Source organism: Uloborus diversus, chromosome 2 (genome assembly GCF_026930045.1).
Source record: "Uloborus diversus isolate 005 chromosome 2, Udiv.v.3.1, whole genome shotgun sequence".
In the NCBI taxonomy this organism is placed as follows: Eukaryota; Metazoa; Arthropoda; class Arachnida; order Araneae; family Uloboridae; genus Uloborus; species Uloborus diversus.
The window spans coordinates 114,063,636-114,090,333 of NC_072732.1; the positions used below are offsets into that span (position 1 = coordinate 114,063,636).

At 32.7% G+C, this 26,698-nt stretch overlaps 1 protein-coding gene across 1 annotated transcript in view; it reads right to left on the reverse strand.

The window, feature by feature from the left end:
* Positions 1 to 6,824: 6,824 nt before the first annotated feature.
* The window catches only part of LOC129217255 (colorectal mutant cancer protein-like), a 118,185-nt gene continuing 98,311 nt past the window's right edge, over positions 6,825 to 26,698 (reverse strand). Inside the window, exons 10-16 of the mRNA XM_054851529.1 lie at positions 25,776 to 26,160; positions 25,132 to 25,324; positions 22,360 to 22,597; positions 19,065 to 19,232; positions 17,189 to 17,388; positions 11,348 to 11,450; positions 6,825 to 7,871 (exon numbers count right to left, since the gene is read on the reverse strand). Coding sequence (XP_054707504.1) covers positions 7,782 to 7,871; positions 11,348 to 11,450; positions 17,189 to 17,388; positions 19,065 to 19,232; positions 22,360 to 22,597; positions 25,132 to 25,324; positions 25,776 to 26,160 — 1,377 coding nt within the window. The 3' untranslated portion in view covers positions 6,825 to 7,781. The remainder of the gene's footprint in view (positions 7,872 to 11,347; positions 11,451 to 17,188; positions 17,389 to 19,064; positions 19,233 to 22,359; positions 22,598 to 25,131; positions 25,325 to 25,775; positions 26,161 to 26,698) is intronic.

Below are 26,698 nucleotides of genomic sequence, written 5' to 3' on the forward strand. Positions count from 1 at the left end.
GTTTTCATCCATCACGAATGTTATTGATTTCTTCACATACTTTGAAAATGACATATACTGGTATGCAGTGCTTTAGTTGGCACTGCAAACCTGCTTCTAGCATTTTTTAACACTCATTACTGGGTGTGTAAGAAATTCACGAGAAAAATATAAGCATTAGTAATTGCTCAAAATTTTTATTTACATATATTCAGCATGAACATAAATTAATGACATGTAAAAAATGTTGGTAAGGTTTTGGCTTTGCTTTTATTTGTTATATACATTTCTTAAAGCATTATAAAATACTACAAAAATGAACAAAAGTTGAAACATACAAAGTATAATCTAAATAAATTATCAAAAGTAGAAAAAATGTAAATATTGGAGACTTTGAAACAAAAAGGTATAAACTACTAACAAATTTGCATTCATATCACATAGATCTTTCACAGGAACCTCAGTAAGAAGTGAAATTAAAATAAAATATTTTAGCCGAAACTATATTGGGACATAAAAAGTAGAAGCATCTTGTATTAGATTAATATGCATTGTATAATATAACTGTAATTTTAAATGTTACTTAAAATCAATTTAAAATATTTCCCTCATATGGAAGAAAACAATGATTTTTAAATACTGATGAATACTCTCTAAATTATAGCAGACATTAATTATGCTTTTATACCTATGAGGTTTATAATAATTCATTTACTTCAATCAAAAAGGGGAAAACTATTTTTCCATTGCAATTTACAATTTAATGTTACATAAATGATATTCTATATTACTCAATTGCAAAACTTGAAGAATGAGGTAAAAACATTCTATCCTTTCAGTTGAGGACTTTGTACAAGCTAGTTAGGATAAAATGGCACTTTATACATCATGAAAACAAATTCAACAACACAACAACAGCCAATAAGAAACATTTCTCATATATCTTACACATTAGGAGGAATAACTAACAAATATTATACATAAAAGTTCTTCTAAAATCTCAAATTTACACACCTAATCAACAATATATGAGCTTTAGAATAGAAAATATGGACAATGCCCCCACAATGTATTTATACACTAAAAACGTATCACGGGATTCAAGTTTAAGTAGAAAAAAAGGCAATAAAATGTTCAAAAATATTGCAAATATAACACTTTTCAAATAAAATATTGCAACTGAAAATGATTGATGAATTCACTAATGCATTGAAAAAATGATTTTGAACACAATTCTTGGTGGAAGAACAAGTTACATACCTTGCCAAAAATTAAATGAATATTTAAAAAAAAATTTGTTAAAAAAAATAAATAAATGCAATGGATGTGTCATTAATTATCTGTTTAATAAGAGAAAAAAAAAAGATTCAAATACTTTCAAAACATGATGAAAATTAAATATAAATGTTAACCAGTGAAAACGAAAAAAAAAAAAAAAAGATTTGGCACATGAAATTTCTGGATAGTAATGTATTTTTCAACTTCAAACAAGGCAAAATATTCCTTTCACTTTTCATATTTATGACAAAAATAAAATTAAGGAAACAAAAAACAGTGCATTTTATCCAAATGCAATCGGATTTCAGCAGCATGCAGTGCAATGCCCGAAGATGTATTTTCTTTCAGTATAATTAGTGTGTGAAAAAAAAAAAAAATTGACCATAAAAAAAAAACAAAGGATAGAGTAAGATAGAGAGGCCCCTGCTATACTAAGAAATTGAAGCCTGAAGTTGCACTGATGTATCTCAAGATCTTTAGCTTCCAGCTAAAGATTTTGGGATACATTTTGAATCAAAGCATTGAATTACTGAATCTCAATAGGTAGTTAATTTAAACCTCAATATTGGTTCCAAGTTTATGAAGCATGTATTAGAAATTGCATTAAAACCTGAATTAAAATGCAAACCAGTCCGCCAGCTACTTCACTCGAGAAGAGACGACATTATCATAACCCTGCCCATCTTCCTACCAATATATCCCATAATTCCGCTTCAGTTTCATCTCCCGTTTACCATTGACATGTCCCCTCTATCTAAATTTCTTTACTCTATGAAATAAAATACAATAATGTTATTACAAATAATTAATTTGAAATGTGAAAATAAAATGCAAGTTGAAATGAAAATGATAAAATATGTATTGCAATTATGTGACATAAGGTTTTTTCTGTTTCAAAGGTATTTTTATCAATAGCCGTATGTGTAACACGTATGTTGTTGGTGCTGAAGGGATTAACACAAAAATTATGTTGCAATGTCTTAAGTTGTAGTATACAGGGTGCTGCAAAAATAACTCCCACATTTGTCACCTCAGTTTTTCTGGCACAAATTGTGTGGTGTTTGTCATTGTTATAGCCCTGAGTAGAGTATGGTCAACCATTTTAACTGCAGCCATAGAATATAAACTACTATATGCCTATACTACAGCCATATTACTATCGAGTGAAGAAGAACATTTTCATCAGTCAGGCTGCTTCAACAATCAAAATTTCCGGTACTGGGTCAAAAACAGTCCCTCTACAAGTCCATCAATGACCACTGCTTAGCTAAAATATGTTATTGTATGGTGCACTGCTGCTGATTTTGGACGGGCAGTGGTGGCCTGATTGGTAAGGTATCGGACTTGCGACTGGAGGGTCCCGGGTTCGATCCTAACCGGTTGAAAGATCCACCGTCTTCATTAATGGTGACTGGGGGGATGTTAAATATGCTCGTAGTCACAAAGTCCTCCGAGTGAAACAATACTTCTGGGGTGCTGGACCAGGGATTTCTCGGTTTATGGTCTGGATCAAAAAATCAGAGCTGTCTTCAGGGTCCCAACCAACTGGTTATACCCCAAATAGCAGTAGGTACCCCGGGGATCCTGGAGTGAAAAGTGCTGATTTTGGATCTTTGGTGTCTCAATTGTTTCCTGGGCACCTGATCTCGTTATAAAGAGACATTTCATGGCAGGCCTCCTCATGATGTACCCTGGATTACCCAAAATCTGCTACCGCTCAGCCTGCTCTCCCGATGACTTTTTGATGATTATGAAAACATTGTCAAAAAATATTGGAGAGCTTGAGAACTAAAGGCATAGGCACTAAGTTTCGGCACTAGTAAAATAAAAATAAAAATTAAAAAAAACACGTTTCATTGCCAGCACGTCTCTTTGATCTTGCTTCTTGCGATTTTTTTTTCTCTAGAGATATTTGGAAGCTTAAATCCACCACCATAAGTCAAGAACATTATAAGAATTCAAACTTGCCCTTTGTCAAGAAATCGCAGTAATATCACCTGAATTGTCCAGGAAGGTAACGCAGCACTGATGGAAGATGGATCAGGCTTCCTAAATACATAGGATATGAAGGTGGGGTATGATATGAAGGTTGGATGATTTCATTTTTAAAACAAAATGATTGTGTGCGGTAGCGGTGATTCGGGGGGGGGGGGGGCAAAAGAAGGCAACCCCCCCACACACTACCACTTTTTAAGGTTTATTTATTTTATTTTCCAATTCAGAAACCAAAACTGGAAATTATAAAAAAAACAGAAAGGTTGAAATTTTCAGGATTAAATTATTTGTTTTACTTTGTATATCTGTTTATGAAACATTACTGAGCACAAGCGGTATCTTTTAGTTTATGTTTTAATTGTTTAGATATTAGTAAATCAATTGTTTCACATGAAAAATTGTTTGAAGAATTGTTTTACTTGTTCAATGAAATTATTACCAAGATGTTTGTGACATCTCAAAATAATTAGGGTTAAATAATGTAAGTCTAATTCATGTCAAAGTGTTTCTTCGGGGAAGGTTATTGTGTACAAAATTCATCAAAATCTTAATAAAAACGTGAGTTAAGTTGCTAGATTTACATCAATTACCACTCATCTGCTCTCAAAACCGGCTTTACAAAATTTTATACATTTCTCTTTTCTTTCATTTTTTTGCTGCCGATAAAAGTCCTATGGCTTTTAGTTGTCGTTTCACCCCCCCCCCCCGGCCCCCAGTGTTCAGTTCCAATCGCCGTCTCGGGTGTGTAACATTAAGAGTAACCATTATTACCATAGACTAATAATAAGAGTAGACCGAGCTATGGCAACCTTTTTGCTGCTCATAAACCAAACCATGTGACTGGTGGATATCCTAGCAACAGCGGGCGTTGATCGTAGCAGACGATCAACGCCAGCGAGAAATAAAATAAATAGAATTTATGGAACACGGAAAAATGATCTTTTATGGAGTCCGGTTTGTAAATTTGTTATTCTAAGTTGTAAATATTTTGTTAATATAGTGAGTTTTTCGTTTAGATAGTATTGTGCATTTTCTTTAGTCAATTTCAATAACCCTCTAAGCAATAAAAGATGTAAGCGACCAAGAAGAATCAGCAAACGGTAAGATTTTTACCTACAGTTTCAATTTAAGATACCGATTAGTACATTTTTGCGTTAACGCAAAACGTTTACGCCATTTCGTTCACGCCAACGCTGACAGCTCCAAATGAAATAAAAGTTACCGAAAACTGATCAAAAACTATTACTAATGTCAAAATAATGCATAACTAAAAGGAAAACAGCTCAATCTCTGCACCTGGAAGTTTTTTTTAATGAAAACACATTGTCGTAAAATACATGTCGAGTGCCAAACTGTAGATAATGCTGCCATCTAGCAACCATGCTGCCAAAGTCTTCGCCAAGCCCTTCCACTAGTCACATGATACATCTATGAACCAATTTTCTTCATCAGCAAGAATGAGAAAGCTCGGTCTACTCTTATTATTAGTCTATGATTATTACTTAAGCATATAAAACTATTTTTTAATTTGCATTTATTATTGTTTTGTTATTCACATTTGAAAGGTGGGAGTTATTTCTGCCGCCACCTATACTACATATTATTTCGTCACAATTCATTTACCAGTCAGAACAACTATTCTTCTGATCAAAGTAGTTTTACTAAATTATTTAAGTGTCATGGCAAATTTTGTGGCACATAAGGAATTTTTGAAATTTTTAATAAAATAAAAGGAGCGCTTTTGTAAATTTATCGAACATGAAACAATTTTTTTGCAATAAAATTAAGTAAAACAAATACATCTTACAAAAATATTGAAGCAATCTACAGATATGTAAATGTAAATACTGAAATTAACTATGATTTAAAATGGTATAGTCAAATGAAAATGAAACACTAACTGCATAAAACAACAATTTGTTCAAAGGGGGGAGTGTGATTTAAATGCAGTAAGCTAAAAACAAACAAATAACCTTCAAACACAAAAACAATACTTTTGAAGAAATTGAGAATTTAAATTATGAAACATAATGAGGAAATAATAATTTGAAAAACACTTGACTTTATTTGTTGTTTTACACATCGCGCCTCAGCGCAACAGTAAGATATCTAATCCCAGAAATAACACTAAGACATCTTACAGTTGTTCTGAGGCGACGATACACAAACACTTATTTCTTACCAGTATATTACATGTGCACTTGATATGATCCTACTAAAGTAAAGAAAACTAATTTCTTATGTAATTTAATTAATAATTTCAAAACTAATTTTAAAATTTCAAATGATTTCTCACATTGCAAAACATCATTTATTTTTGGCATACCCTCAACTATAGTTCTATGTCATATAGCAAGGAATATGCATTTTGATCTCTCAGACATAGGTGAATATACAAATGTGGATCAATTCAAAATCTATACACACCAAAGTTCAAATCTACTATTATTGCCTTATAAAGTTGAAAAGTTATCTTACAGGAATGAGACAAATCTCTCAAAAATGCTTAGCGCTTGTACAACTTGGAGTGACGTACACATTATTCCAAAAAGGCATAAATTATTATGGAGTCAGTGGCATCTCCTAAATTATTCAAGTAATCAGCTGTAAATAACACACAAATCCAAATGTTGAAAAATAAAAATAATTTATAACTCAAAGTACTAATCAGGGTGTGTTCCACGGTCTCAAACTGGTCGACCGGTGACTAACCGCTGCGTTCTGTGAGATCTACCGGTTAACTGATTACTACTGATGTTGTTCTATAAACCTCACCGGTTGATCTACCAGTTGACCGCAAGTTAAGCTGGTTGACTGAATCACGTGACATTTTTGACCAATTATAAGTATTTTTCACCTGTGTGTTATTGGTCTGCGCCATATCTGCGCAAGTAACTGGGGATCAACCGAAAGCGTTGAATGAAGCATTGGTTGGTGAACAACCAGTTAGTAACGGCTGACGTCATTAGCTGTCATGTGATCAACCACTGGTTGAGGTCGTCGAACGTAAGCTCAGAGAAAATTTCGGATGACATAAATAATTCTAATCAATACTCACAATGAACACCTTAATGCAAAACAAATGTAAGGATGAGATGGGAACTTTCCACTTTTATAAACATTGTTTATCTTTTCTTTAAAAAAAATCATTGTACCTAAAAAATAATTACGATGAAATTCTATTCCTAATTTAAAAGAAAAAAAATCGTATATTTTAACTGAGCTACAATCGTTTTAAATATTAAAGCCTTAACTTCCAAGAATACTTTAAGGAGAAAGCAATGGTATTCAAATACAGTCGAGTCCCGACTTACGCGAGGGATGCGTTCCAAGACTCCTTGCGTAAGTCGAAATTTTGCGTTGTGGAAAAACATATGTATACAAATTTTTTTTAGAAGCGTACCAAAATCTTTTAGATACTTATAAACATCCCTCAAACTGCTTTGAATCGTTCCTCAACTATACATTGCAGTTTCCTACATAAAGAATTGAACTTTTACTGTATTTTTTTAAAAAAATGTCCAGAATAAAATACAAAATGCAGAAAATGAATGGCTAATGGGAGAGAAAGACGTAAAATAAAACAACACCGTGCACACAGTATGAAGTGATAATAAAATGCTGCATTATAATAGTGCTGTACAGCAAATAAAGTAACAATATTTATGAGTTAAAAATGAAGATAATGATGATTTATGCTCCATTATAAGATCGTTATTCTTATCAAAAACATTTTTAAATATGGTTGCTTCGCCTTTTCTTTTATAACGTTTCAATTTGGGGAAATAGCCCCTCTTCCTGATTTATTTTATCCACAATACAAGAGCAGCTTCCATTTTAATATTTACTTTGCTAGATTGTTCTACAATCTTCAGTATTGAAACTAAGTTTTGCACTTTTATAGATATCTTTTTTTGTACATATGGTAGATTCAAGTCATACTTATTGCCGCGCCCTACCATCGCCGTTTTTTTTTTTTTTGTTCAAGCATATCGAGAATCTTAGCCTTTTTTTATATCAGAAACTTTGTTTTTCATCCCATCTTCACAAACTTTAGGTGAAAGTAGCACTAAGGTGCAATTATATTTCATCAATTTTAGACTAGTTTGGTGTGGGAACTTTCACTGTCACCCTGTCAGTGATACTCAAAGGGATGTATTAACATTCACACGCAATCAATATTTAGCAGCCAATAACGAAGCCGATACTTCCATCCAAAAAAATTCGTGTAGTGGACGAAAAATTCGCGTTATCTCTAAAATTCGTTACTCGTGAAAAACTCGCGTTATAGCCATTTTGCGTAAGTCGAATCGCGTTGTAGCGGGAGTCGACTGTAATATTTAAACTATTCCATTTGTAAAATGTGTGGTTTGGTAACTAAAAAACAGTGCACTAATTGGAAAATCTAAATTTTGTAATCTGGTTTGATGCCACTGAATCGATGGTACGTATGTTTTTTGAGTATTTATTTGGAGTTGGAGATCACATGTCCTTGCAGAGGGAAATTGAAATATTAAAAACATAAATCGTTACATAGGAATGTCAACACTAGATGCCTGTGAGAGACGATGTCCAGGTTCCCCTTCTAACATAGCTATTCTTTGCTTCAACATTCGCACCTACGGGAAAGATACAAAAAAAAAAAAAAAAAAGATCAGAAATAATAGAAATTGTTAATAAGAAATTCTTTATTCTGATAGGCATTTCAAAAGTGAAACATGGTACTAAATTGTAATAACAGTCTAACTCTAAATTAACATACAGGTAGTTATCAAAATAATGGAAACACCTGTGAATAAAAGTGACATTTTTGAATGTGCTTCGTAAGTAATAAAGAATAAAACTAGATGTCTGTTTTTTGTTTTTTTTTTTTTTTTTTCCCAATAAATAGCAATGAACATATTCTGGTAGTATATGGTGGCTTAATTGAAGTTCTGGAAGGCTTGGATTTTTTTCAAGCACGTGAAATGTCGGACCTCTCAAAGTTTAAAAGAGGCCAAATTGTTGGAGTGCAACTAGCTGGAGCAAGTGTAACAGAAACATCTCAACTTTTTGGCATTTCTAGAGGTACAGTATCTAAAGGCATGACAGCATACATGCAGCGCACTAACACAAGCTCGGCAAAGCCAAAAAATGGGCGGAAAGAGAAGCTCAGTGAAAGAGACCGACGGATATTGAAGCGGATTGCAAGGTTCAAAAAGCAAACAACAGCAGCAAAAGTGACCACAGAACTCAATCACCATCTGGATTCACCAGTGTGAGTGATAACAGTCAGAAGGCACCTTTATTAACAGAACGTTTACGGCAGAGTAGCGATTCCCAACACAATTGTCACAGAGTGTTTCCATTATTTTGATAACTACTTATAAGTCATTACTGGGATGAAACATAAATCATTAGCAGTCTGTAAACTGAAGCAGTTATAGTTTAAATCTCCACACTAATATATTAACTTAACTTTAAATTATATTGTTGGATTTCGTGACTTGCGTTATCTTATATCAATTAAGTAATAAATTATTTAACACAAATAAGGCAGTGAGAAGCAGTAGGATGTAAGTGGACATTTGGACATTTCCAAATTTTAAGTAACATGTTTAAAGTTGGCTCCAGGTAGGATTTCATTGAAAAGATTTTTTAAATCCTGCTGTATAGCAGTACCTACCAGGGTTAATAGTACCATCTCTTATCCCAAAACAGAGGAGAGCTTCACCTACCGTAAGTACTGGCTATCTCCATGTTTTTAAACTTGGCACTTACATCCCTTTACTTCTCACTGCCTCAAATATAAATAAATGCAACATTAAAAATTAAAACCACAAAAAAGGAAGTTGAAAAAAAAAGGTGTAAGAGTAAGTGTTCTTTAATTTGAAAACAATAAAAGAAAACTACCATTACAATTTACGAACAAATGCACAAGATGTTCTTTTCTGCATACTATTTTTATTTGTTGAATCTTGAATTACAACAACGGTGATAAAAATGAACTAAATGTTCGTAAGGTAAAATATCGTCATTTATATTTATTTTTCAAACCTTTTCCTCATCATTAAAGTGTTTGGAGAAAATGTGAAAGAGAAGTCAGAGTGTAAGGCTGCATTTATTGAGACCCGAAAGTGATAAGAAATGCACATGTGAGCGAAAAATTATATTTCATAACATCAAATATCAATGTGTCAATAAGCATTTTTAATTCTACAATTTTTCTATTACCATTTTTTTTTTTTTTTTTTTTTTTCATTTTCAAAAATAGATATCTCAAACTTTCATTCAACTTCTGTGAGCAAATTTTCATATTACTGTTAATAAAGTTACATTATGTTAACTAGACATGAAAATTCAAATATTTAACTAGTTGCCTATATTTAGCAGATGCTTTTAACTTAGTAGCTCCCCCCCCCCTTTTTTTTGTTGGCTTGTTTTTACTAACCCCTTAATCCAAGACTATTATATTTTATGAAAATTATAAGGTAATCTTAAAGCATCAAGCTATAGGTAAGGCATAGAGAAAAGTATTGATATATGAAGCATGTTGCAACATTGAAATTATGCATTTATTCCAAACAAAAAAATAAGTTAACAAAATTTAGTTTAAATTCAACAAAAAATTTTTGTAATAAAAAAATTAAAACATGTACATGAGATTTTTAAAAATCAAATAAGTGAAAGAAAGTGAAGGATTATTTAGTGGGGGGGGGGGATTATGTATGAACCCCCCCAAGAAATCATTTATGTCTTGATAATCCTGAAATGCTCATGTTTTTGCATTAAAATTTAAAAGTACTCGGATTTAATTCTTCATAACTGGGTGCCATGAACATCAGCTGTGCGGATAAATTTCAATACTTAATTTTATTTTAGGCAAATTTTATAGTTTGCCTTCATTTTATGCAGTACACTTTCATGCTACATGTTATACTTATATTGCAGAAAATTACATTCATTCATCTTTACTAATAATAAAGCTGAAAGTCTGTGTCTCTGGATCTCTAACTCTCTGGATGTCTGTTACGGGCATAGAGCCTAGTTTGTTTGGCCGATTTTCATTAAATTTAGCACAAAATTAGTTCATAGCGTACAGGAGAGCCCCTCGAAGTGATTTTTTGAAAACTCGAAATTGTTCTTTTTCTATTCCAATTTTAAGAACATTTTACCGAGTAAATCATCATAACGTGGATGAACAAATTACCATAACTTGGACTAGCAAATTACCATAACGTGGATGAGCAAACTACCATATGCAACCGTAAGAAATTCATCATCCATTATTTGTAAATATACAGGCGAACCAAATGACCTTTTAATTTTCTACTATGGGTAAAGCCGTGCGGGTACTGCTAGTTGTTAATAAATTTATTCATCTAGGTTTCTTGTTCAATAAGTGCTCAAAACTTTTTAAATTATAACAAAGTATCTAAAAAATATTTTTTCCACCAATTAATCAGCAAAACTTGGCCGATGATGAATAATTGGCAAAGAGGTTGCTTACTGATTGCTGTAGATTAATTGGCGCATCCTTAATATCAAATATAAATACTTTCTCATCATAAGTTAACAAATATTAGCAGTTTATAAATGATCAGTATATATTAAACTAAATTTCTCTTTCAAAAACGTTTCATATAACTTAATCTTTAATAAAATAATTTTTCAGGAATTTGCAATACATTAATATATATTTTTAAAGAGATAAGTAAATTAAAAAATATCGTTGCAATCAATCCCAATTTACACACTTAAGTGAATAACTTTTGCATACATTTTAAAATTTGATATGAAATATTTTTCTTCATAATACACCAGAATAAAATTTCTAATCATAAATAATGTTAGAAAAAAATGAAATTTATATTTAAAGTATAGCTTTTAGTTAAAAAATTTACACTATGTGCACAATTGTAAAAAAAAGGTTAAAGAATCAAGGTAATTGATTTTTTTTCCCAGTATTCATCACTTCAACAATTAATTTGAGGTGAAAATTGTGCCATTGAAAATAACAATTACACAAAAATGAGTTTGAATAAAATAGCAAAAATATAATAACTTATAAATAAAATAGCATAAAAAATTATTCATTTTTAAAAAATACACAAACCTGAGCATTATGTCTTTCTGTCATAGAACTCATTTGCAATTCAAGTTTTTTCACTTTGGTTTGCTGCTTTTTCTTTGCCTTCTCAAAGGCAATAACCAAGGCACTATAGGAAAGTTTGAATCAAGTCAGTTAATTTTTATTCAAAAATGCATGAATTACAAAAAATGTATTTTGTAACGTTAATAACTTTGTCATAATGTCAAAATATTTCGGTCCCTACATTCATCCATAAACAGTTTCGATAACATCACTTGGTTAGAGCATCATAAACATTCTGGGTCCTGAGGTGACATTATAAGAGTTTCACTGTATCATATTTATAAAAAAATGCATGACAGATTTTCATACAAAATGAAACCAAGTACAGAGAAACTGTATCATATTATCATAGAATGATCGAATGTAGATGAAGATGATAAGGCACAGGGTTAAAAAGTTAACTTCTAAGAACCATTGATTATTAGGGTGTATTAAAAAAAAAACTTTTTTTTCAGAAATTAAAAATTTTAAGTTGATAAAAAGTTGCCCCATCAGATCCATATATATCACAAATTTTTTTCATTCAAATGAAAAATTATTTAGGTACGCCGCACGAGGACTAAATTTTACAATTTATTGAGACTATGATAAAATAATACAAAAAGATATTTTTAATTACAAAATAAAATGGCTCCAATGAAAATATTGATTACACTTGAAGTTGAAACAATATTTTTCTTCCTGACATTTTCTGTAACTTTTATCACAATCATTTTAAGATGAATAAATTGCATATTGAAGATATCAAGAACTATATTTGCAGATTTCATTAATTATAATTATTATTACTTTAAAATGAGAAATGATCAAATAGCTTTGTGCTACGATATGATAAAATTGAAAAACCAACGTAAATAAAGCACAAATTAACACGAAAATACAGCATATACAGTGAAGCACCGTTTATACGTTTTTGAAGGGACTGTATGAAAAAAGCGTACAAACCAAAAAACGTATAATAGATATAGGTTAATGTGTATTAGACTTTGCAGGAACCAATTTTAAAAACGTATAATTGATAAAAACGTATAAAAGAGAAACGTATAAACGGTGCTTCACTGTAGCTATTTCAAGTCTACAATGGAGCCTCTTCATGAGAGCAAAAAACTCAGCACACAACCAGAAAGTCATGTGAGAACTGATCCTCAACCACGTGGACAGGGACGTAACTAGAGGGGGGCAGACGGGGCGTGTGCTCCGGGCGCCAGATTTTAGGGGCGCTAAACTGACAAAGTAAATGCTCAAATTAATATTTGTAAAAAAAAAAGAACAAATTATTAGAAGTCCAAAAAAAAAAGAAAACACTCTCAGTGCGGGCGCAGGCAGAAAGCTTGAATGGTTTAATGGGATAAAGAGTGGTAAAGATAGACCGAAAGAGAGCGAGGATGGCGCAGTAAATAGCATGAAAGTATTTTCTTAGAGTGACTAGTATTTGTTATATCTTATTTAAAGAACCTCCCTCTCGGAAGAGGAATATAGGAGCAAAGCTACAAGAAGTACAAAACAGCGGAAATGCTCAAATGTCATTTTTATACAGTTAAACGTCATAAAACTGCCAACATGATGTCTTCCTCTCCTTTACAATGACGAGAGCTTGTCTACCCCAAGAAATTTTAGACTTAGTTTCAAATAATATACAATATTTAAATATGACAATATTTAATAAGACAATATTTTATATATGCTTAAATCATCTACTTCAATTAATATAATGTGTTAGAAATTTACTATTTTTTACACCTCTCAAATTTTGCTTCGGTACTTTTGATGCATATTTATATTTACAGTAGAACCTCATTTATCTGGCTTCCGTTTATCCAGAGGTCCGGCTTATCCGGATCAAATTTGTAGAGTTAAACAATATATTCACTAAAATGATAATTCTCAATTAATGATAGTAAGAACGAAACTATAAATGTGCCAAATATTCGATTATTTTGATTAAATACGCAACTGCTATATATAGGTTGTGCAACAAATTATGGTCATCTAATGAACTATGTGACGTATTTGGAGTGTCAGTCTGACACCACTGCCAGCTGAACTATCAATGAACAAGCATTTGCGAGTAACAATTCTATGTACTTTTGCTACAAAAGATCGGTTTTCCCTGCTAATAAAAGATAAGTCTTCTTATTTGCGAATTAGTTATTGCTTATTATCCGATTTTCGTTTATTCAAATTGACTTCAGTCCAAGTTAGTCCAGATAAATAAGGTTGTACTGTTAATGGAAATAACCAGAAAAGAAACTCACTGAAAACATGTAATGTTAATATGTTTAAAATTTGTGTGTGTGTGTGTGTTTTTTTTTTTTTTTTAAAGGTTAATAGAGTTTTGATATGAAGCACATTAGGTATCTTTTTCTAAAAAATGTTATTCAGATCTATAACTAAATACCAGAGGTGGAGAAAATGCGTCCTTTATAAAAATTAGCTCTTGTAATAATTAATATTTAATTATACAGATTGCGACAATTTAAAATGTGTTGCATATAAAGTTTTCAAGGTAATGTTTAAATAAGACAATCTGTTCAATGGGGTGTTTTCCTTCAGTCAAAAGTACTACTTTTAATCACTGAAATGGATAGAATGAGCAAAAAAATAACATGGACCCAGAAAATACTTTCATTTTCCCCCAACAGTTTTTTTTAAATTAATTTTTTAAAATGTCCGATTTTTCAAACAAGGCGTAGTCTTGATGATGTCACAAATGATGCACTTTGCCGCATCTTTCCACTACGTTTCCACATTATGATAATTAGGCAGCAAATTAAAATTGCGCTCTGCGCTTGCTATCAAACATACCGTTGCCAATACACGTGAGTAAAGATGCAAATTAAATATTTTGCACTGTGAATGGCAACACTGAATAGCATTTCTTCATTTGTGATGTCCTCCGCAGATGCCGTAAATAATAAAAGCACTCCGATTTAAGCAAGTTCTTTAAAATATTAAATGTAAACAAATGTATCAAAAAATGGTCAGATACTATGTTTTTAAGCATGTTCTTTCAGAAAAAAATACTTTTAAAATTTTGGAAACAACCCCACTCGAGCTATTGTAAGTTGTCGGATTAAAAGCTATATACTAAGTAGTAGCAATATTCAATCAATTTCACGTGAGAAACAAAAACAAAAAGCCCATTAAATTTTTCATCGGAGTAAAAATTTTTTCACACGTTATTGCGATATATTGTTGAAAACTGTTATTTTTCTTGCAAATTTCTTCACAGTAGTATAATATAAATATTTAAAAATAAATAAATGAAAACATTTTTGTTTTATTGTTTTCATTTAAAGTGGTAATTTTAAATTCGCATCTCGATACATTAAAAAAAAAGTAACGTCAAAGAAATTGTGAAAAGATGCCTGTGGTGGGCCTGCGTCCAGGAGACCTCAGATCACCTAGCCTTAAAATTTTGTACAAAATTACTTCGAGCCCAAAGGATTTGAACCTGGGGTTGTTTACTTTAAATTTCTAATTAGTTTTTTTTCGTAATTAATTTTTTAAGCTAAAATTTCACATAAATTGCCTTTCAAAGGATGAAAGATTTCTCACATCCCTTAATATTTCATGTTGTTCCAAAAATATTTTTTCTGCATCAAATAAAGCTTGTAACAATTTTATCAACAAATTAGAACAGCAGGTATAAGGGTTTCTATTTTAAGGAATAGTTCTTTGTTCAGTCCGGAGCTAAAGAGCAAAATATATTATTAGAGACCACGAACTTAAAAGCAGTTTTTCAAACGTACAAAAGTGCCGTTTTGCAATGCTCAGGAGCCCCTTTAGTACAAGCGCCTATAGCTGTGGAAGTTGGTTCAAGTTAGTTTGGAACGAGGGAAAATGCTCTTCAAAGCGATTTTTTTTTTTTTTTGTCAAATATCATCTCATTTATGCATATTTCAATCAAATTATCTTTATATTTTCGAGTAGGAGTGGGATTGTGCTCAAAAAATTAGCTCTTCACTTAAACTCTATTTTCAATGGGAGGGAGAGGGGAATTTTCATTTTGTTCGAAACAGAACTCGTAACGTGTGTTTCAATCTGATTCTTTCTGACAGACGATTTAAATCTTCGCGAATCAAATAAGATAGCGAAGCAATCTTCGGGGGTTGGTATGCGTCAGCGAGCAGGAGCAGAGCCACCTGTTAAAAAAAAAATAATACAACAAGTTGTTAATTATTCTCTTGTGAAAATACAAAATAGTTTTCCTTGAAAAACTTTGTATGAAAATAATAAATGAAATATTTAATTCTTTTTACCCACTATCGAAATTTTAAAAAAGAAATCTAGTGATAAAACTGTATAAAAACATAACTATGTAAAAGTCGCATTTATAAGCTTATCAACACATGCGGCCTCCTTATCACTGCTTAATTTAAATTTATGTATTCAAAATAATAACTTTTTGATATTTATTTTATGGGGAGGGGGGAGGGGCGCTGAAACGAGGTCTTGCCACTGCTCGAAAAGGACCTAGTTACGTCCCTGCACGTGGATACCAATATTTATATCAAATGGGTCAAACAATAGGAATTGCACGACAAGCACGCACGACAAGAGACAATAGCCAACCAATTAGCAAACTGGTTGACCCATTTGGTATACATACCGGTGTCCATGTGGTTGAGTTTCAGTTCCCACACGACTTTCTGGTTGTGTGCTAAGTTTTTTGCACTGAGGAAGAGGCCCCATTGTACCTTGAAATACATATCTGCTGTATCTTCTTGAGAATTTGAGGTTTACTTATATTGGTCTTTCAATTTTATCATATTATTATGATAGGTGAAGTAACACGGGAGCTTATCAGAAAAATCAACAACAATATCATAATTTAATCAACACCAGAGAGAGAAGTAACATCAACAATGTATTGGAACAAAAGTTAAACTTCAGCAAGTAATCAAAGCTATGAAAAGCATGTTTCAAGAAAAATTTGAAAATTAACATGAATAGACATTTTGTTATCTGTTTAACAACGCTCTTCTTAAAAATATTCTCTATTTTTTAAAAAAATTGTGTGGTCCTGGACACTGCATCTAAGGACGACAATGCTTCATTAAACAATGATTTTGACTGACAGTTAAGAACGAAAACCCTTTTGAAGGAATTTTGAGGCACAATTGATTGTACTGCTTTGCCCAGTATCGCACGTTCCAAGAAATTTCCTCCATGATTTTAGAAAATTCAGAGAAACAAAGGCGTGTCATGTACATCACCAAGAATCTTGAAGTATTAGGGTTAAAAAGTGCAGTTCAAAAATGAGAGAAGAGAAAAAAGACTACTTTTTATTACATTATCTAAGTTAGACGAGATATTTGCAAATCGTCCAAATGTTTTCTTGGGCTTAAAAATCTGAGTTTTCATGTTTTATTACCTAAGTTAATAAGGAAGCTGCAGCCTGGGTGTCATTCTAGTATGAAGACATCTTGTAGAATGTCTCTAATTCAGAAACATTTAAATAATTTTGTTGACAAGAATGAAATTAGAAAACTTACAATCATGGAATCCTTCCACAATTTGAATTCCATCACTGAAGACATTATGCCTGAAGAAGGGAAAGGGGAGTATGGTGGATGATAGAGATATGGTGTAGTAGTATGAAACCATTTCAATGCTTTAAAAACTATATTTAACATACAAAACTTGAAGAGAGTGAAGGAAAAGGTTTCTCTTTGGAATTTTAAAAACAACCTGTCTATACCATAGGTTTTCGAATTAACGTTCAAGAAACACGACACAATTTTTCACCGTCAATTAGCATGAATACATTAAACTACATTGATGACAATAATTGATTACCTGTTAGTACGCTTTAAATCATTAACAAATTCAACAGATTGCTGAGCACTCATTTCTGAATTTTTTGTAACTTTCTCCATCGTTAACACTAAGTCTTGTATCCTAGCTTTTAATTTGCTAACTTTCTCTGTAGCTTCATTTAATTTTTCACTCTCACTTGTTTTGAAACTACCATCACTCTTTTGATTTGTGCTGGAACTCTACACAAATATAGAAATCATAAAGGTTAAAAAATAAAAGACAGCTAACATGTAATTTAAAACAGCAATTCGTGTAATTTAGATTACTCATAAAATATTTACTCATGAACTGTTGTAGGTTGAAAAAAAAAAAAAAATTAACTTGCAGATTTTACTTCAAAAGGTTGTTCAAGTAATTTAACATTCAAAACATATGGCATTAATAAATACAGTGGAATTTTTCTCATTTTAAACATGGTATGTGAATGAGCATTTTTATAGCCAACAATTCTTAATGAACAATCTTCAGAGGACCATTTATAAGTCCTCGGTCCGAGGAATTATAAATCATCCAAACAAGACGAGCCAGACGAATGACCGAAGCAAACATACTTTGGTCACTCCTCTGGTCAGTGCTAACTCTTATATTAACTACCAGTTTGTTTGGCTTCCTAAAGAGGCTTTCCACCTCCAGCTCAGTCACTTCCTAAGCCGGGATGATGAGTGATAATAAGCACGAAACTGCAATCCTTGGCTGAAATGACTGAGCTGGCAGTGTATTTCTTAAATTCCTTCTTCGGTGATGCAGATGCAAGAACCTCTCCCCATTTCGAGATTTTTTCAAAACTCCACAGTGGATACAGCCATGGGCTTCTCCCCCAGTTGCTTTTAAAGATACTATAGTGCATCCACTACTTATATTGTGATTGTTAAATAAAACATGCTATTGTTACTACTAAATGATTCAACTCTGTCGTACTTTAAGAAACTTGACCTACAGTGCTTTAAAAAGCGACTATTTTTCACTTGCACGGTTTTGATAACCACTTTGAATGACAACATGTTTTAGAAAATGAATATTTAGTCTCTGCAACTGTAACCCATTAAAAACAAGTATTTTTACAATAGAACCACAAAGTACAAACCTCTTAATTACTTTTGTTTGGATTTTATGACAACCTAAAATCCAGGAAAATTTTTCCCCATTGTGCTTTTTCACGAGTTTACATGCATGTTACACTAACTCTAACAAACTTAAATTCACAAAAATACTTGAGTATATTAATGTCCAAACGTACTTTAAGCTCCCAAAATTTCAGGCTTCAGTGTGATAAAATTTTCTGCAACCTTAGCGCAAAGATAGCAATTTGTCACAAAAAGCTAATGCTCCATTTTAGACTATATTTTTGGGCGAAATTAGATCCTCAGGATTTGGATCCCCGAAGCTGAAACTTTGCATAGGTTAGTTTCAAAGGCATCTCTACGCCTCTATAAATTTTCATCCAAATCGAAGATGGTCGAGCTGGGACGCTACGAAAAATTAGGTCAGTTGACGTGGAATAACTGTATAAGAGTTGGGAAATTTTTAATGATCTGCAATTCGCTTCAGTGGACAAAAAGTATAACTAACATATCCTCAACAATAATTGTTATATATTCCCATCAGTTTCAATTTATAATTAATGCTTTGGTACTAAACTATGAACAATTTTTAAAAACAACCCTTTTCAACAGAAGCCTTGTACATAATTTGCATACAGAAACTTGTACAGCAAATCATATAATTTCAGAAAAAAAGAAAAAAAATATATGAAGATTTTTGACTCAATAAGGAGACAGAGAGAAATTGATATAAATTAAAATATTGATATAAATTAAAATAAATAGAGTTTCTATGAATGGAAAAAAATTATTACCTGTAATTTCTCAACTAATTCTGTTTGTTCATGAAATTCACTTTTAAAATGTTCAATTTGAACTAAATAAGCTTGCTCTTGTGCTTCTCTACTACTTAACTGCAGTTCTAGAGATGTTTTTTCCTTTTCTAATAAGTATACCTGAGCTTTCAGTTCAGCCTTTTCTTCCTAAAAATTCATAGTAAAACACATTATATGAAACAAATTTAACTGGCGTAACATAAACTACATGAGAATCACAGGCGCGCACAGGGCTTCAAAAATGGGGGAACCACTGTACCAGGAATTTGAAATTGCACTTGGAAAGGCTATCAAACTTGCTCGCTTAAGGAAATTTTTCAAATATTGTGAGTAAAATAGCATCCTTATAACACATGAGGTAAGAAATTAATGAACCTAAAAATGCAAAATTTTAGTGACTTGCGTATTAACTTTTTTTCTATGTGCTAATAGGGGTACCACGGTACCCCTGGTGACCCCCGTGCGCAGGCCTATGATAGGAATGCCGAATAAAATTAAAATACATGAAAAACAACAGAAGAATATTCAACATCAATAACTCATTAACGGACAAAAAGAAAATGCATGTGATTTTCTTTTCTTCAAAAATACTAAAAGATGTTTTCAGCACGAAAGTCCTACTTTGATTTAAAAAGAGAAAAGTGAATATTCCGAAGAACCTCTTGGTAAGAACAAAGAAACAACAAAAATACTGTTTGAAAAACAAACAGACAGTATTTTTAAACTAACAGCTTGCAATATGTTTATAAAAAATATTGACCACACTTAATCGGGTAATAGATAACAGGGTTTGAGATAGAGCGCGAGATTGCGTGAAACGCACACAAAATTGGTAAATCCCGCGCAATCCAAAGGTCCGTGCAAGATTTTCCCCCCGTAAATTCTTAAACTCGATAACGAACTCCAGACCGGAAACGCGGAGAAGAAAGTTACATGGACGAATTACGATTTGCTGGCATCAACGAATTCTGATCCGCCGACATCAACCGATTAGAATCCGCCGACATCAACCGATTCCGATCCGCCGGTTGAAATGCAATCCGAAAGCTGCTGGAAACGACAGTTCGTTTTCAATAGGTATCTAGGCAATTTTTTACTTTTTAACTTTTTGATCGTCAGAAAAAGTCTTTGTGCAATAGAAATATTATTCTAATGTATGGGGACCGAACCCCATTCGGATAATTAGATCCAGAAAATGGTCTATTTAAAAAAATAATTGAGTGTAGGTGTATGTGTATGTTACTTAGCTGTAAAATATTTTATTAAAAATGAAATAATAAAATAAATTTGCAAAATTACTGAATAATTATTTGAAAATGTATGGGGTTGATATTACACTAAAAAAATTATTATTTAAAAATGAATAAATAGAAAATAAAAAAAAATGATTTATTAAAAAATTCTAAACAAATTTTCAGAGCTTATAAAAATTCTTCCCCAAATTCAAAAAATCCCCCCTGGAATCTGAAGTAAAGGGGGACATTCCCCTCCAGAAATTGAACCCTATTTCAAACCCTGGATAAACAAATACCCAACTTATAAGAATAAAATCTCCCTTCCAAAGAAAATCCTTCGGGGAATCTCATCACTTCACTATCAATCACTTCTACCGATCATATATATACATATCTTTGTCGTTATTTTGGGCTCATTCGCCCCATGCATTCAGTATTAAATATAAATTTGAATTCACAACATTGCAACTTTGAAACATAAAACTCAAATTCACCACAAGGTCTGTCCAATAAATACGCGAACTCATGCAATCTAGGGGCCATGACGTGGACTATAGTTCCACTAACTGTTGGCGATAATTGCCTGACATTCAATGTGCTGTCAGTGCTTGGCAGATTGCCAAACTACGTTTATGTTACAAGTAAATGTTGTCCTTGTTTTTACTGTTCCTCAAAAATGGAAATTGATGAAATCACAGAGCAACAAATCAATATCACATTTTTAGTGAAGTGCGGTAAAAGTTGTCAAGAAATCACTAAAATGTTGACAGCTGTTTACGATGATATTGCTCTGAAAAAAACTTATGTTTTCAAGTGGCTTAAAATTTTTTAAAGATGGCTGACAAGACGTCATGGATGATGCAAACCCGGGACATCCATCAACCACATGTGTTGACGACAATATTGATTATGTGCAGTCCTTTACTGATCGTCGAAAAACTGTCCGAATGATAGTTGATGGACTGAATCCAAATTTGATTCAAGGCGATGGATGGATCCTTCCACATGACAATGCACCAGCACATTCAACATCGATTGTTTGCCAGTTTCTGGCAAAAAATTCAATCACCATCCTTGATCATCTTCCTTTTTTGCCAGAACATGCATCCTGCAACTTTTTCCTATTCCCAAATTGCAAAAATGTGATTAGGGGACATCACTGGGAAGATTTGAACTCCATAAAGGGAGAAACCATGCGACAACTAAAGAGCCTAACTGCTGAAAGCTTCCAAAGGAGCTTTAAAGAGTGGAAAAGAAGATGGGATAAGTGCATAGCAATGAATGGAGGGTACAAAATCGATGTGGACTAAATTTTGCAAAATATTTTTTTTATAGCTACAGTTTGGGTATTTATTGGACAGACTGTGTATATGGGTCAAGGGATGTGAAAGAAATGAGCAGTACAAAAATACTAGTTCGGATTTCTCAAGGCTAAATAAGGACTTCTTGGCTTTCTTTATCAAATGGAACTTCAATTATTTAAATTGCTGTAACTAATAGAAAACTCTTTGAAAAGGTGACTGAAGAAAAATACATTGAAAAAATTATGTATGAAATTAAGTTTTTCATGTCAGCAATTTCAAACTTTCATGACACACAGAAATATACTACATTAATTGATTCTTAAACGAACATATCAAATATGTAAAGTTAGCCTTTTCTGTAAACAAAAATTTGACTAAACACATCACCAACTCATTGAATACAGTCACCCCCATTTATAGCAAAGTTAAAGGGGCCAGATCAAGTTTTTGTCATAGTCGTAATTATGAGGCAAAAAGTTACATAACACACAATAAAACATGAAGAGAAATTCACAGCCATAAATTCGCTATATATTTCTTTGTTATAAATGGGCTTGACGATTAGGAATAAATGAGACAAATGATTGCATTATATGTGTCTTTCTTGCACTACTTAAGCTTTAAACAGCTACTATGACTTTTATGTGCAATTGCACTTTTAAATATAGCTAAGTCAGATCATGCAGTAGTTACACGATATTAACCAAATTGTTGTTCTAAGAAAGCAGTACGCACTTTCATGGCCATTAACTCTTGCATGAGGACGGCATTCTCCAGATCCAACTTTTGAGCATCAATAATTGTAGGAGGATCTTTGTTCGTAGGGTCAACATGAATACTCTCCAGCTCCACTACAGTTGTTCGAACGGATGCCCTATCGTTTTTCAACTGGCTGATGTAATCTCGAAGTCGCCGTTCGTCTGCTTTTGAGAATTCTCCCCCATCGCAGCTACTTGACACAGAACTAGATGTACTGAGGGGAAAAAAATATATTGTATGTATATATAAGCTATGTTGAATCATAACAGAACAGTTCCTATGCACGCAGTAACACAGTTATTTAGAAAAAATTAAACTACAAGTAATACAATTTTAAATTGAAGTAAATACATTAATAAATGCATATTAAAGTTAAATGTTAATATCTTAGCAATAGAAAAGTTTCATACTTGCTTACATAAAAGTATGGCATGAATTAATGCAATAAAACTCATAATGCTGTAAGTTTTAATGCTGCAGTATGCAAAATGAAAAACAATAAAAACAATATCAGATTTTTTTTTCTTCTTCCCAGAGCAATGAAAAAGTACATTTTAGGGAACTATTTAACTACAAATGCATAAAAATTTCAGTACATTAATAGAGTTAAATGAAACAAAAAACTACTTTTTTCTAATTCAATTGCAAACAGAATAATATAGAAATTTATTTCTTAACATTTGAGATTTGAGAACAGTTACTGATTTAATATTTTCAAACCAATAACTATTCTCTTTATAATACTTTGATAACAGATTAAATATAGATCACAAGGTAGTGTGTGGTAGTCAGATCACTGTGATTAGCCCTACATTATTCAACATCTTTATTAATGACCTTCCCTACATCTTGACTTCTGATGGGTTGACTAAAACAACTCTCTTTGCTGACGACCTTGCTATTTGGCGCAGTGCATCAAAAAAGGATCAGCCCAATTTAAATACTATCTTGAATTTGACACTCGAGAGACTGGATTCGTGGTGTGAGGAAAATAACATGACTATAAACCTATTGAAGACTTCTTGCCAATTCTTTACTTTAAATAGGCAACCCTTTACTCCCTGTCTTGTCTCTAATGGTATTATCCTACAAAATAAGGATGCTTCAACTTATCTTGGATGCATCCTTGACAGTAAAATGAATTGGGCTAAACATGTTGAGCATGTCATTTCAAAAGCAAGGAGGAGACTTCCCATTCTTAAAAGACTAGCTGGAGTTAAATGGGCATGTAGTAGAGGAACTTTGAATACAACTTACACGATCTATATTCAGTCAGTTCTGAATTACTGCAATGAAGTTTTGATCACAGCCTCGGACAAAGTCATGAAACCCCTTGACACCTTCCAAAACCAAGTGCTCTGCATGATTACGGGAGGAATTGAAACTACTCCTGTGCTTTCCATGCAATTGCTTTGTAACCAACAACCAATGACTAATTTAATACAGAGGAATGCAGCCGTTCTATATAATAGATTAACTAGACTCCCAAACAATTCCTGGAGAGATTACAGTCATTGTGGAATTCGTAATCTAAAGACTCAGAGGGGTTTCATTCAATGTGTTCGTGAGAACTTCCAATACAATGACATTAATGATGCTCCCATTGAACTTCTGTCTTTCGAGAACCCACTGAACCATTTGGAACTCGATGTCAGACTAGACTTGGTTCTGGATGCAAAAAAACGCAACCTAAATCCTACTGAACTTTGCGCTATTGCCTTGGAAACAATTAACACTTGTTTCCCTCCTGATGAATGGTTTCACATCTATACTGATGGGTCCCTGTTGGATTTTCCCGGGGTGCTGGCGCTGGAATATTTTGTGACTACAGTGAAATCCCTTTACAACGAACCTCAAGGGACCGAAAATTTTGTTCGTTGTAACGGGAATTTCGTTGTAATGGAATTCAAATAATGTAATGGAAGTTATATTGGGACTGAAAATGTTGTTCGTTGAAACGGAAATTTCGTTGTATTGGTATTCGTTTTAACGAAATTTCACTGTATTTTTCTTTTTATCAACATGTTGGATCTTTCACAATTCATTTCGATGGAGAACTTGAAGCCATTCACGTGGCCTTACAACAACTTGTTTCACATCTGTATCCCTTCCAAAAAGCAGTAATACTTTCAGACTCGACCTCTGCTTTACAGGCTTTTTCTAGTAATAACCATGAAAGTAAGGGGTCTCGTATACAAAGCTGTAAAAAACTCCTAATGGATATAGAGAAAACTGTGGCTTTTCAGTGGGTACCATCCCACTGTGGTCTGCCCGGAAATGAGAAAGCCGACTTCTTGGCCAAGAAGGGATGTAATATTCTCCAAAGGTCTTGAGGACCCTTGCCGCTCCACTCTGCTGGATTGGAGATCAAGAGGGTTCATAGGGATGCTTTTTGTTGTGTTGCTTCCCGGGCTGCTAAAGGTAAACCCTGGGGGAGACTGTGCAATGAGTCCCACTGTATCCCGAGTTCTCCTCGAGCTGCTGCTGTGGCTGCTTTTAGACTTTTCACAGGACACGATTGTCTCAATGCCTATTTGTTCCGTTTTCATCTGAAGGATTCCCCGACCTGCACTTTATGCAACTCTGGACAAGTCATGGACGCTGCTGATCTGGACGACTGCTCTGCGCTAACTAATTTTAATTGTGTTGTCGAAATATATTGGAGAGTCCGCAGTTTTATGGCCTAATGGCCGATGTACCAGGCATTTGTGAAATAAATAGATCAAAGCTTAGATGGTGGCTACTTACCTAGTTGTGTGACTATGTGATGAAAGGTCTTCCCATGGACTAATGTGGCAGCCTCCAATCCGAGGAGAAATTCCATAACTTCGATCTAGCTTTTGAAGAAAATGCCTTGCAACATTTTCAGCAGATTTCCTATTTTCTTGTGATTCTTTTAAAAGCTCCATTATTTTTTCTTGGTCTTCACCCTCGGATTTGACTGCAGTGAGTAATGGTTATCATTTTATTAGGTTACTGATAGTCTTAAATAAATGTTATGTATATTTAATAATGTTCAGCAACAAAATGCATTTTCTTGTTTACCATTTTTAACTTTAATGCAAACATACTATAACAGAACTTTTTTTTTCTCAATGTTTCGTCAAAATGGATCTAAAAATACATGCACATTATTGCATACAAAATAAATACCATGCTTAATAGACTTAAAATAATAATTTTGTGAACTTTTTTCTTATCAACATGAACAAGAAGTTCATGCATTTAAAAACAAAAAACAATACATTAAAAATAAACCAGTAGTATGTATAACACAGTAGAATGAACACAAGATTTCATCATCCAAGCAGAACTTTTTAGTTCGTGAAAAAGCAAAATAATAAACTAACAATGAACACAAAACTTTCCCCAAATCATTTTAAAATGCATACCTAGACCAACAGCTTTACAGTTTGCACGTATCTGGTCTTGTTCAGATTCTAAAAGTGCCATCAATACTTCAAACGTTTCTATGGCTTGATCACTATAAGATAATGCCAATTGCAAAGCAGTATTATTAGATTCATATTTTCCTATAAGAACACTAAGTCTATCACAGTGCCCCTTGCTCTCTTCAAGGGTTAAATTAAGAAGATCATTCTGTGATTTCAAATGTTCAATTCGACTATTCAGACGCTCCATTTCCACTTCGAATTCACGAATTTTATTTTCGGGAACAGGAGAACCAGCAGAAAATAGAGTCTGGAATATTTCCTGAGCATGGGATTCTTCATGTACATTTTGAGCTAAGTGTTCCGCCATTTTTGTTGTTGATAGCTATGAAAAAAAAAGATTAATTTCAAAATGTATAATCATACATTCTAATCAGGTTTATAAGAAATTTAATTTAATTCATAAAGCACACATTTTAGGGGAAGATAGTAAATATTAAAAAAATATAGCATTACTTGGATAATTACATAAAAATACACACTTTCAGTAACATAAATTTTAAATGTTAAAAAATAAATTACACACAACTACTTTTTCCTTTCTTTCAAATTATGTGAAAAAAAAAAAAAAAAAAGACTCAACCATTACCTATCTTTTTTCAGGGGTACACCAATGGGAGATCACTGTGACCAACCAAAAAATTTCCTTATTTGAAAAATTTTGGCTAACCATTCAGCAAATTTGGATACAACATTGCATTTTATTTTAAATTGTTTAAAAAAAAGATCCCTAATTTCTCTTCTCATTAGATGTGTGCATGCTTGTATTTTATCATTCGGCGAAATTCGGTGTTTCATTCGTTAAATTCAGCATCCCCCCTCCCCCAAAAATTTAAGTTTGAGCCAACCGTTTCCTTTTTTAA